Source organism: Brienomyrus brachyistius, chromosome 16, assembly GCF_023856365.1.
Source record: "Brienomyrus brachyistius isolate T26 chromosome 16, BBRACH_0.4, whole genome shotgun sequence".
Classification (NCBI taxonomy): Eukaryota; Metazoa; Chordata; class Actinopteri; order Osteoglossiformes; family Mormyridae; genus Brienomyrus; species Brienomyrus brachyistius.
The window spans coordinates 16,461,804-16,475,335 of record NC_064548.1 but is presented as its reverse complement, the minus strand read 5'-3'; the positions used below and the strand labels follow the sequence as shown (position 1 = coordinate 16,475,335).

Sequence of the window (13,532 nt, the reverse complement as noted above, 5' to 3'; positions counted from 1 at the left end):
TTCAGCTATCCGCTGCTTCCACTGCTTCACCAGTTAACACTGAAATCACAGAATTAAAACAAATATGCACCTATAAGTTGAGACATCAGTCACTCTTTCTTCCTTACATGGGAACCAGTTTATTATGAGCTATTAAAACTGGTTAGCGACTGGATTTTTATATTAAAGTTAAGTGACTGACTGTAATTCACAAGGAACAAACATCTGTAAGCAGGTTGATATGCCTCAGAAGTCCTTAGAAAGATTAAAATAAATTCAGGAAATTGAATGGCTCAGTGAAATACGGTGCCTGTCAAATATCTGGGCACAACAACTGAAAACCATTTGTTTTCCAAAACGATAATGACCCTAAGTACACCTCAAGGTTACGTATAAATAAGTATTATCTTGTGAATAAGGAATGAGGCTGTGACAGATGACCTGGCCTCCACAGTCCCCCAACATAAACCCCGTACAGCTGCTTTGGGATGAGTTGGATCAAAGAATTAGAGCAAGCCAACTTGTGCCCAGAACTTGTCCATCAGGACTGTTAGAGAAGTATTGCAGGTGGCTACATTTGGAAGCTAGTTGAAAGAATACCAAGAGTCTGCAATGCTGCCATCGAACCAAAAGGGGGCTTTATCATCCATCCATCCATTTTCCAAACCGCTTATCCTACTGGGTCGCGGGGGGTCCGGAGCCTATCCCGGAAGCAATGGGCACGAGGCAGGGAACAACCCTGGATAGGGGGCCAGCCCATCGCAGGGCACACTCACACACCATTCACTCACACATGCACACCTATGGGCAATTTAGCAACTCCAATTGGCCTCAGCATGTTTTTGGACTGTGGGGGGAAACCGGAGTACCCGGAGGAAACCCCACGACGACATGGGGAGAACATGCAAACTCCGCACACATGTGACCCAGGCGGAGACTCGAACCCGGGTCCCAGAGGTGTGAGACGACAGTGCTAACCACTGCACCACCATGCCGCCCCCGGGGCTTTATCAAAGAGTCTAAAATTTCAAAACATTTTCAGACATTGAACACTCGTCATCCCAATATTTGATATGTATTACTTCTTTGATTTGAGGCCTTTTACTATAAGTTGAATAACAGCTAAAATAGAGATAAATGCAGGTATGTCAAGACTTTTGATTGGTACAGTAGGTGAAATCAATATTAATTGACTGTGTATAAAATGCATTTGCGAAGATGGCCGTTTTTATTTAGCACTAAATTCTCGTAGAGAGGAGTTTGTCGACGCAGTGGAATGTGAAAGCTGCAGATTTTATTCCTGTGCCTTCCTCTTCCTCTTCCTCTTCCCTATTCTCCACTCCTCTCTCTGCTGACCTCCGGATTCCACCTTGCCTCCTTTTCCTTCCCTCGGAACTTCCAACCCTCCGGTCGTGTCTGTGCCCGGCTCTCTCTTCCGGGAAACGGCAGACTAAGCGACAGTGCCTTGCTGTTGAGCGGTCCGCCATCTTTATGCTGTCACAGACCTCCAGCAGTATAAGTTTTTAGAAGAAGGGGAGGTGAATATCTCACAGTTTCTGCATGATAACACCTGTGATGGCTGCGGGATTCTCCTCATCACTATCGCCAGTTACTTTTTTTTTTACTTTTACTTTTTACCTTTTTTTTAAGTTCTGCTCACTAACTTGCTCTTAATCACTGTTAGGTTGTGGCAGACAAGTAAATCAGACTTTGACACTTTTTAAAATATTTCTTTTAATGCAAATATAAGCACTGAAAATAATAGCCGCAGTAGCTAAATCAGAAAGATTTATTATAAACATACACAGCAAACTACCTGGTTTTCTGCAGTGCATGGCAGTTGGTGTAGTTGGTGATGGTATCCCCTGGAGTTCCTCAGCCTCCACATGGTCTCGTCTTCTGTGCGTCGCATGCAGTAGCACATGGTGTTTGAGTGTGCATGACTGCATGTACCTCAACACATTTTTCTATTTAAACTCATTCATGTTTGTTTGTGCTTCCGCAAGCCAGAACTCAAGATGGATTCTAAATGTTAGACTTGCACCAGAAGTGAGCCACAGTCCTTTATCCCTCAGTATTTGAGCTCCAAAGGCAGTTCTGAGCAAGCAAATTACACTTTTGTGCCTGCAAATGCAAGGTGTTGCTTCAGTGATTTGGGCATCACACACCCAGTATGCTCCACCAGATTAGAGCCTTAGATACAGGTGCAGCTACATGAGCGCTACAGCACTCTTAATGCGATTGCATTACACACAGCAGCCACAAGTACTCCTAATGTGTTTATGTACTGCCAAGCTCCAAAAAAAAAAAAAAGCGAATGAAGTGCTGCCACCTTGTGTCGGGAGTGGTATTGCAGGCAGAGGTTTAACTGTATATGCATCTATTTTTAAACAAGCGCTCATCCAATTAGGTCATCCCTGTTTTGATCAGTGTCACAGACTAACATGGAGCACATGCTGGAATGGGCAGTAGTGCAACACAGGATATTTGCAAATGTGCTTCCGGAGTGAACTGACCGTATCCTGTAGGTTGGGGGTTATGGAAACACCATTCACAGACTGCATGCTAGTTTTCCATCTGCAAACCCACAGGTGCTCCAGTACCACCAGTGCTGTCTGCTGAACCAGCTTAGGTGTCTTATCTTGCTCTAGTACCTTATACCTGAGCTCATGGGAGAAACAGACTCTCCATTTTGTTTTGAAAAGTCATTCACATGCCCTTGGATTTGGCAGAAAAATGTCTCATTCCGAAACAACTCATCTGAGCAGTGACAGATCACAAAGCATAAGTGTGAAAAACCTGAAGACGGCACTGGAAAGGCGTTAGAATCATAGCAGCTCGTTTTTATAAACCTCCAATGTCATTCTTGGAAGTGACGTGTAAAACACATCAACAGTTGAATATTCTCTTCTGTGGTGTTCGCACCATGAGAACATTCTAGAAAACCACAGGGTCAATTTAGGACCTTGTATTGGATTGAGCCAGTGATAAATCTCCTGTGCTTCCTGCAAGGTGGCAGAGTTAGGCCGTATGCCTGCACTTGCTGTTTACAGAAGAAGGAAGAGACTCGACCTTGGGGACAGCTGTCATATGCAGCCAGGGTTTCCTCCTTGATGAGACTTGCCCCCCCAGTGAGGCCTGACCGAGGCCCCAGCTATATCAGAGTCTGAGGCCCAGGTCCTGCTTGCTCACTGGGGCTGGTTTGTTGCATTTTCTGAAGGACTGGGAGCATGTATTGGCGAGTTTCTGATTGGTCGGTCAGTTGTGTTCTTCCTCAGTGTGTTACCTCGAAATGCAGCCTAGTCTGTAATACCATAAAGAAGCAAACACAGTCACACACTTAAAGAGTTTCACCCAGGATCGTAATTTATAAACAGATTCATTAAAAATAGTTCTTCACAGTTTAAACCACTAACAAATACTAAGCAGATTGCGTCAATCAAATTGCTTGAGTGGTATATTAATGGCTTGGCTTTAAATATGAATTAATAGTATTAGAAATTTGATGCCACCCGCAGGATTGCAAATGATTTTCTTCAACGGGAAAGCCCCATTAAAAAGCAGCTACTGCCACCTAGTGTCTCAGGTGGCATTGCAGATAGGGTGTTAATCTCTGTGTCCTTCACCCACTTATTTTGTATAAAAATACTCACACAGGTGTGCATTGTCCAACAAATACATTTCTCATGCCATTACTACTGAAAAAAATGGAGACCAACAAAGAGGTTTAAAGGTTCTCCTTAGTGGAACATGCGGTGATTTCAGTCCTAGGTTCTGTTTCCAAGGTCCTCCCTAACAGGACAGAGCCTCCAGTTGGAGGTGTGAGGAGGGACCCCCAGGAGTCATGGAGAACCAGACGATTTTAATTTCTGGTCTTTCCGGCACTCATCACATGAACAGACCATCTGTTAGCTTCTTCTGCCGTGTTGGCCATTGACATCAGTTTTTAGCAGGATTTTTGAGGCGTTTGGCTCTGGTTCCATAGGTTAAGTATAAGAGAGAAATTGTAGAAGAGTTTACCACATACATAATTCAGGTCCAGAAAGTAAAACTCCAGACCAAGATTTTGTGTCAACCGTCCAGTTGAGTACTCTGCGACTGTCACTCTTTATACGCAACTAGTTGGTTGAAGCAAAATCTCGGGCTGGATTTTTTTATCTCCTGGCCCTGAACTCTCCACCTTTGCTTACATATGCACAAATTTCCTCACAACGTAGACAGCTTGGGGTTGAACTGTCAGTCACCACTCACTGCACTGCTTCCTGTGAGGTTTTTTTTGTGTGTCTGCTGTTTTTGGGCTATAGGTCTGTCGCATATCCAGTGGCAAATGGAGTTCTCCCCTTCTTCCTACAGAACGCTGAGAAGCTCTACCTGGGCCAGCTGTCGGAGTTCACCCCATTGTCCTCGCAGTGCACCACCCCTCACAGGAGTGGCGAGGCCCCCAGCTGCAGTCAGAGAAGGTCTGAGTCCTTCCCCAAGAAGCTCACGTACTCCGGCTGGAAACACGACTCCGACTACCACACTGCTAGGCCTTCGCCGGGAATCAGGAATGACTTCTGGCCTTCGGATTCCGGTTATATTTTGGGAAGGCCAGGACTGGAGACTTCAGTGTGATATTTAATCCATGCCTTTAAAGATAGCCACACGCACACGTGCATAAACACACATGCTGGTGAATCGCGAGCCGCCGAACCCTGTGCAGAGGATCAGTAATTCTCTGCCAGCTCTGGACTGTGATCCCCTGAAATGTGTAAGTAGGGACACACAGTCTGGGACCGTGTGACCTATAACTTCTTTAGTTCCGGTGCAAAGACTCTCATAACATGTTGTTCTTCATTCTCCCGAAATTCATCTGTCACCCATACAGGTGATATTACTTGAAAGAAAAAGTCTTATTTTCTAACTATACAATGGAGAACTGTTCTAATTCTCATCGCTTCAAAGTACCTCTTTGATCTTCCTATTTATGTTTTAAATGATCTTTTAGCTTTTTTTTTTTTACTTTTCTCTTTCTTTTCTTAGAGGTAACTGGTGTTGCCTTTGTGAGAATCTGTTGTTGAGGAACACGCCACAGGACTGTCCAGTATCACTGTAAGTCACTTGACCGTGGAAAGTCAGCTGTCCCCACTCAGGTCCCAGTAGATGCGTGTGCTGGCCTCTGTGTAGCATTGCTTAATGTGGCGAGGCGTATGGCAGATGGACCAATCGGCGACCCACCCCAGCTGCTTAGCTGCATAGTCACTGCTTGTCCCATGAGTGTTCACTGGATCTAGTTAACCCTGATCGATCAGGCTTTGATCGGGTTGTGCGTGTATGGACCAGTAAGGTAATGGCATTAAATAACAAACATGACACTGAAACATAGTTTGACTGCTAAGGCTGTGTTTCTGGGTGTGTTTAAAGTTTTTTTTATTATTATTAAAGCTTTCTTTGGGATCAGGAAGAAATAATGCATTTTAAAATATATTTAGCAGTCCACCTAAAAACATAGATTTGTTGTATATTTTTGCATTTATCAGAAAGTCAGAATTGTTTCCTTTTTACAGAAAAGTAAAATGGTGAGACTTCACTCAAAGTAATCTGTATTATAACTGCTGGGTCTTGGCTTGGGGGGTGGAGAGGGGGTGGGGGGGGGGGGATTTAAAGTCTATTCCAGGCTGGGTAAAAACGAGATGGAATGATTTAAAATAATATTTCAGGGGAAATATATAGATTGCTATTTTTGGTCTCAGTGCAGCCTTGTAGTAATCACAATATCTCCAGTTGAATTATCTTACTGCATAAATGAGCACTGTAAATGCTAAGTGTCTGTCCTGCTACTGATGCGTGCACGGAATCAGCTGTGTGAACTACTGGGGAAATGTTTGAACATGCAGAGATGGTGCTGAATGGAGAGTAAAAGTGGGCGCACAGACCACGTGCATCTCACCTCACAATCAGAGAAGGTTCTTCATCCCGTGTATCTTTCAAAAATTTTGCCCCGCCAATTACAACGGACATACCTTATAGCCGCACGATCGTGTGTCAGTCATGAGAAGCGGCGGCGAATATGCGAAGGTCATAGGACACGGCTTACATGGCGTCCGTGTGCGTAACGTCCGTGTGCGTAACGTCCGCGTGCGTAACGTCCGCGTGCGTAACGTGGCCCCTGGGCCTTAAAAGCAGTTTTCTGCCTTAAAAACAGTGTTTTCCCTTAATGCTACGCTAAGGTCAGGAGCCAAATGATAAGGACAAGGATACAGCAAGGATTCGATTGTTTTTCTTTGTTATTCTGGGAATAAAAGGCCGGTAGAGACGTTTTAGCCCCTGTTTAATGGCCTTTAGTGGATCCGACTGCTGTCACATCAGTTTCTCAAGGCTGCTTTGGTTTACTTACTAACTCTGTATAATAATGGTCCGGTGTTCACTCTGCCTCATCTCTCTTCTCATTTATTCATGGTGTTTTTTTACTAGCGCTTTCCGCTGTGTGCACTGCTGTCACTCACACTCGACCGGGCAGGCAGAAGATGGTCGTCTGTTTCAATCAGGGCTCGACCAATATGATAACCCCAAAAATCGGCAAAGAGAATCTAATATGATCAAAAATTAAAGTTACCAATAGTTTTAGTTAAGCAATGTCTTGACTGGCTAAATCAACACGTCCCACTCAATGTAATGTAGTCTTAAAATGATATAAATATAAAACAAGGCACCATATGACCTTATAATTTAATCATATGTAGATAGGCTAATCTGGATTCTCATAAGGATGAATTCTTACACTTAAAGTACATTGTCTGGTGCCAAAAAACTCTACAAATGAACTGTGATCCCTCAAAAAAGTTACATGAACTTTCTCATCATTTCTGGTGCTTTATTAGCAGGTTTTCCCTCTGCTGCTGAAACATCTATGGAACTTTATATCGGCCAACTTTACCAGCCAGACGATGCATCGATTGAGTTCTAGTAAAATGTTGCATTTTTTTCCAGCTTCCCTTCTCGATCATAGCATTCATTTTGAATCTGGATTATGGGCATTATGTTTTCATTACAGTGTTTACTGATATGTCACGTGTAATGCTAAATATATAGCACAACGCATTTTAGAACGTTATGAGACTTTCACTGTATATAGTGCTGCTTCTTGGGAGTGCAGAGACTGACAGAAATGAGCACGTTTGGGAATTCAGCTGTGTCAGCACTTCAGGGGTCTTTGTGTCGCCATCTTTCATTTCGATCTAAGGCGGGTCTGTGTTTTAGTCTGTGACCTGGGGACGATTTTACAAACCTCTTTCCTGCTTTTCTCATTGGTAGCTTACACATGTCCCCCCCCCCGTACAATACCTCATGTCACTGCAGGTCACCCCGCTAGAGGGAGACAGACGGGAACAAAGTTTTTCTTTTCTTTCTTTTTCTTTATATTTCTTTATATTTTATTTTTCTTTATATTTCTTGGCTGTCGACTTGAATGAAGGTGCCTTGTCCTGCGCTGTTTTGTCGTACAAATATGAGGTTTGCTGTTTTGTAAAGGGACTTACACAAACCTCGAAAATCTGTTTGGTCATCTTCATGTATAACGTGTTGCTGCTCTCTGTGAGATTCAATTATTGCATTTTTTTTTTTACTTTGAACACAAACAGAAAACCACTACACATGCATCGTGCTAATTATCCTAAGGAATAAAAAAACAATCAGTCAATGAATGTTAAGACTTATGGATGTAAGTGTAATGAAACGGTTCCGATTTAAGAGATTAAGTAAATTCAAAGTAAATTAAACATACTTAATGACTGACAATGAGGAATAACCAATAGCGAAACATAATACAACAATCAGGGTCTCAATACAAGCTAAGCCCAGAAACAATCCAAGACAATAAATACTGCAAATCCAAATCTGCAGCCAGAGTCCTGAGAAAGGCAGGAGTTCGGAAACCAATAGAAGTCAATCTTAAGTACAGCAAGTAAACAGTTCAGCAATGAACAGGCTCAATACGTCACAAAGGGGTCATTATAGACCCCAATTTTAATCAAGGAATGTGTCTAGTATTCTGGGAAGGTAGAGCATGAACTGTTCAGGTGTGACTGCAGGGATTGCTGGCTATAAGAAAATATTACAGGTAGTCTTGGTTGTGAGGAATGTTCTGTTAATGTTATGTAAATCAAACTCAGTGCCACACCGAACTGATCGATATTTCATTGCATTTCAACCTCTTGAGACGTATATGATTTCTAATCATTTTAGTCCTACATTACAAAAAATACTTATATATTTCCAAGATATTTATAAAGTTTTTAAATTAATGCAGTTCATGTTCTAATATTGAGAAATATGGGTTCCAAACCTGATCTGATATTCTTGTCTGAATGTGACTGATGTTACACTTTACTGTAGAATTTCTGGTGCAGATTTTCGAGAAAAACTTTGATTTCTTTGGTAACATTGAATTTACTGTCTAGAATTTAAATGTATGCCATGACTAACAATGTGAATAACTTTCATTTTGATCCCTGGAGTTCATCCCTCATTGTACATCGACCGTTAAGCGAGATTTTATCTGTTATGAAGGAACCTAAAAGATATGAAAGACCTTCAGAATCTATGCATCATTGATAAATATTCATGCAGTGCTTGTGAAAGTTTGTAAAGTTATTATGAAGGTAATACGAACAGGAAATATAGCGTCTTGTGTCCACTGAGGTGTGTACCAAAGGAGAATTTAATCTAACAATCATACTACTGAATGATATTGTGATACTGAACTTTGACTGTTGAACGAAAAACTATGACAGAAAACTTTTGAGACACATGAATTTCTAACCCTTTCTCCTTTCTTCTTGTAGTTAGTTCTCAGGCTACTTTTGGACCTTTGGATTATGCGAGTCAAACGGTATGAGAACAACCAAAATGGGTGTGATTTGCAAACAAGCTGCAAATAAACATCTGAGTTCTGAATGTACTTCATTCTCTCTTTAACAACGGATTTGTCCAAGACTCATTTACTACTGAAATGGTATTAACAAGACTTTCATAGTCATTTACCACATTAACAGAAACACTGTATTTGTTTCGGACATACATCCTTATTATTGGTGCAGAAGACTTAATACTAAATTAAATGCATTATCCTGTTCAGCCCCTTGTAAAATTTGAGACTGAAAGGTAATTTTGAAATGGCAGTTCCATGGCTGATCTATTGATATAACATCGATCGTCTTTTGTAATTATAACAAGGATTATGTTTTGCTACTTTTTATACAAAACATAAAATGCAGTTTGCCATGTATTTTGTTCAGTTTCTTAAATGCCACGTCGACATATTAATTGAATTGAATAATAACTTTGAATGAGCATCGTTCATACATACACACACTTTTATAAAGGCTGTACATATACTCTCATAATGAAAATATTTTGAAGGAAATGTTCGTAAAACATAAAAAAAATACTATTTTTTGACCATATTGACCTAATATCTGGCTCGACTGACTCTTGATACATTAAATTGGTTTATCTTCACCGTATGCCAGCTTTTGCATTTAAACAGAATGTGTATTTTCAAATATTTCAGCACATGGCGTGAGAATAATGTCCCAAACTTGGAATATGTCAAAGTGCATATTTCTGTGTATTCTGAATAATGTTCATATACAGAAAGTCCTGTTTATTGAAGTACATCTTTTTCTTTTTTTTTCTTTTTTTTTTAGTTTTTTTGTATATAGTTTTTTAAAAAGAATTATATTGAGAGCCTCACTGTTATAGTCTTGGAGATGTACATCTGCTTGTAATAAAGACGAAAGAAAATGAGCTCTTTGGTTTTCAGCTGTTCTTCTTTAAAGCTGAGTTTTGTGCCGATGGGACTGACCTGAAAATATCTGCTATTGTCTAGTAATTAGCCTGTCCTCCGAGTCTCTCTGTAAGTTGCAGGTAAGCCGGAGGTTAATGGTCTGTAGTACTGCATAATGCTCTTTTTAGAGTTTTAATTCCAAAGACTGCAAGTAAGTGAACTTTATTGTCATTCACACCAGGCAACAGTACAACAACGGATGCATAGCTGAACGAAATTGCGCATCTCCTGGCTCAATGTGTAGACATAAAAAGACAAGAGCACTTAGACAACATATGGAGATTACAACAAAATTCCACTTTAAGTAAGACTGTGTAAGACAGCATAAGGTGGCACAGAACAGACACTAAATATACAAAACAATATGTAGAGAAATGTAGGACCAGTCAGTGCTGAATAAGTTGAAAAGAAAAATATTGTATTGTATTATTGCACTATGTAGATACAGTATTCACAGTGATTATATTATTGCACTATATAAATAAAATGTGAACTTAATACCTGTTGTGGTAAGAAAGTGCACAGTGAGTAAGAGGGAGTTGGGGTTTCACATGAACTTGTGCAAATTAGAGTTTAGTATTCTGATGACCTGGGGGAAGATGCTCTTATTAAATCTGGTTGTTTTGCAGTACATACTGTGGTAACGCTTACCAGAGGGCAGAAGTTCAAATAGCTCATGTGCGGAGTGTGTGGGATCTTTTATGATCTTAATGGATCTGTTTTAGATACGTGAGTAGTGTAGTTCTTGAACAGATGGGAGAGATTTGCTGATGATTTTCTCTGCTGTCCTCACCACTCTCTGATACTATCCACTACAACAAGTAGCCTCTAATTTCCTGATAAAACACAAACAAGTATCATCAGGACATGGCTATTCCATCCATCCATCCATTTTCCAAACGGCTTTATCCTACTGGGTATGGCTATTCCAGAAATGGAGTAATATTAAGCGGCAGCTATAATCGGTAATCTGTTGCTATATTTTAGTGTAACTATAATTGTTTTCTTAACTTTAATTCCTGCGTGTTATTAGTTTATCTAATTTGTAATTGATGCCAGATGGTGTATCTGCTATAGCACATTCTCATCGAACTTTTGCTGTATTCAGACAAGGGCGCTCGACAGAAGGTGAAGTGATCTGTAACTCCTGAAAGCCCTAAGATTATTTTGGCTTATTGAAAGAATCCAGCTGCTTCGAAACACAGCGGGGAGACGGCGCACTTGGAAATATGACGGCAAATTCATGAATAGGATTAATTAGTGTTTGTTATCTTCGTGGAAGATCCTCCACTCTGTGATAATTTCATTTGAATTTGGCCCAGCTGTCTCCTGCAGATAGAGAATGGCGGTGGAATGTCTGCGGAGCGCGATGTTAATTTCACAACATTAAAATCCTGATGTGCTAATGTGTTGTAATTAACCGACACGGGGCCAAATGAAAATCCCCGCAGCCAGCGAGGACGGCCGAGGGAAGCTTATTATATGCTCAGGACCGACACTAGGTGTCAGTAGACGTTTGCTGTAGGCGCCCTTCTTGGTGTCTGATATGAGTCACGCCTGCATGTTCTGAGGAAGTCTGCCCACTTACACCTGATTTCCAGTTTCGTTACTGATATTTCCCTTGGGATAACTGGAAACTATATGGTAGAAAAAAATGATATTTAATAAAAACAAACTTAAAATTCAAAGAACTTAAATATCGTGAAAATCAGAATAAAACATGGGCTTCCAATATATAAAAAATATGTAAATCTGATATTACATATAGCTGGTATTGATTCGGTATTGATTTCCACATACCATTTTATCATTGGATTAGCTGTCTTAACGCCATTCGCAAGTGAGATATGGCGAGTTCATTGGCCGCTGTGAATGATAACAGCCAAACAGGAACTGATGTGTGGAGAATGCCCGCTAAAAATAACTGTGAAACCAAGGCATTGGGGCTTAAACATGGTTTTCAAGGCAAACGCCGGCAAGATCTTGGCAAACGGCACTTTGGCTCCATGAAACAGGATTTGTGGGGAACGGCGAGGAGCGGGAGGCGGAGCGTGTCATCGCCAAGTGATGTAGACGGTTTGCTGTTGTCTCCGTGTTACATGCAGCATGATGGAACCCAGGGCCAGGCCTCCCGAACGTTCCAGAAGGTGAGCAATGGCTCCCTGCATGCATTGGCACTAACTCTCCCCATAAGCTCGTGTAGATATCCTACCAGCCAAATTAGCTGGATCTTCAGTATCTATGTGCACTGCACTGGACATGTACTGGTACACAGACCGGACTCTGCCAAGTTCCTTTTGGAAATGAGTGCTTCTAACAAAACGTGATATGGACTCTTCCAATAAATGAATTAATTTGTACAAAGGCTGGAAGGACTGGGAAGGAAAAGCCCATGGTTGTTTGATACCTGCATACTGGTGGTAAAATACACTTTCAAGGCTAACCTGTGAATGCAGCTATACTCGGGGATCCATAGTGCCTTCCGTTGTAGCTGGTTGAAGTTTTAGCTGTAGATCTGTTTCGTTTGAGCTGGGCAGCCCCGCCGGGAGCGATATACTGGTGTCATCGGTGAAGATGATATTTTGCCAGCTCAGTTGTCTTGTTTACATGGAACAATACGACTCTGGAAGTGAGGGCAAGAAAGAGTGATGACTGGATGGATAATAAAACCGTCTGCTTATTTCAAGGGTGGCCAATCGTGTCCGCGAAGGGCCGGTGCTTATGCGGGTTTTGGGGGTAACCTTTAGGTCAGCTGTTCAAACCCAGGTGTGAGTACTTATCAGCCAATCAGGCTTCTAATTAGTAAACAATTGCAGCAAAATCCCACATACAAAACAGCCTTTTCTGGGTAAGATTGCCCACCCCTGACTTATTTTATCACAGGATTCACGGCTGGTTGATATGAAACTGGATTTACCCTCTGCTATGATGCTTAAAAATGTCATAAATATTATGTAATATTAAAATCAATCCATCCATCCATCCCTCCATCCAGATCCTATCCTGGAGGCTACGGGTGCAAGACAGCGAATAAACAGTGGGGCACAAACCCATTGCAGCCTTATAATAACATTTAATACTTATTTAATATTATAATTGTATTGAAATTAAATCAGAACTGTGCCCTGGAAGTCTTCAGGCCCCAACCTACGGTACAAACCCACAGGTATGCAAGGAGCCAGTAAAAACAGGCATGTTGGCTGGAGCTGAATATGTGGCAACTCTGACAGTAATTAATCGTATTTAGGAGCCATGTCCTTCTACCTGAACGACTGCTGAACACACAAGCAGGCCAGCATGTACCCCAAACACGTTCATCCTCCATACAGTTTTTTAAAGCACTGACAGATTTTATTTTTTTTTTAATTCTCCCAATTGCCCCATGATAGCAATATTTGTTAGGTTATCAGAAAGTTGAGGCTTCTAATAGAATGGTGAAGGGGTTAATGATGAGTCATGGACAACATGACTGGTTAATGAATTCCAAACATGCCCCGTTCTGTCGTTAACCATGCTCTGTGGATCCATCTCAGCAATCAAGGTTATTATTTACCATTTTGGCAAATTAATGTAATTAATCTTAATAAGTGGCATCTACAAAAGGCGTCTCCTCCAAAACCTTGAGATGTTGTAATTTTCGAGCGTTATTGGTATTGAGAATGCTTAATGGTGTGTGCGGAGCAACTCAGGTGTGAAACATTTCCATTAGTCCCTGAAAATTGCACTG

The 13,532-nt window shown here is 41.3% G+C and overlaps 1 protein-coding gene across 5 annotated transcripts in view; it reads left to right on the top strand.

Annotated features, from left to right (window-relative positions):
• Nucleotides 1-9,765, top strand: part of LOC125709790 (phospholipid-transporting ATPase IH-like) — a 66,943-nt gene extending 57,178 nt beyond the window's left edge. For 2 of the 5 annotated variants that reach the window (XM_048978646.1, XM_048978647.1), the window contains 2 exons: nucleotides 1,429-1,517; nucleotides 4,333-4,463. In XM_048978646.1, the coding sequence (XP_048834603.1) occupies nucleotides 1,429-1,506 (78 nt within the window). In that variant the 3' untranslated portion in view covers nucleotides 1,507-1,517; nucleotides 4,333-4,463. Of the gene's footprint in view, nucleotides 1-1,428; nucleotides 1,518-4,332; nucleotides 5,580-8,801 lie in introns of those variants that run through there. The other 3 variants (XM_048978644.1, XM_048978643.1, XM_048978645.1) reach the window with 2 other exon arrangements.
• The last annotated feature ends 3,767 nt before the right edge of the window (nucleotides 9,766-13,532 follow it).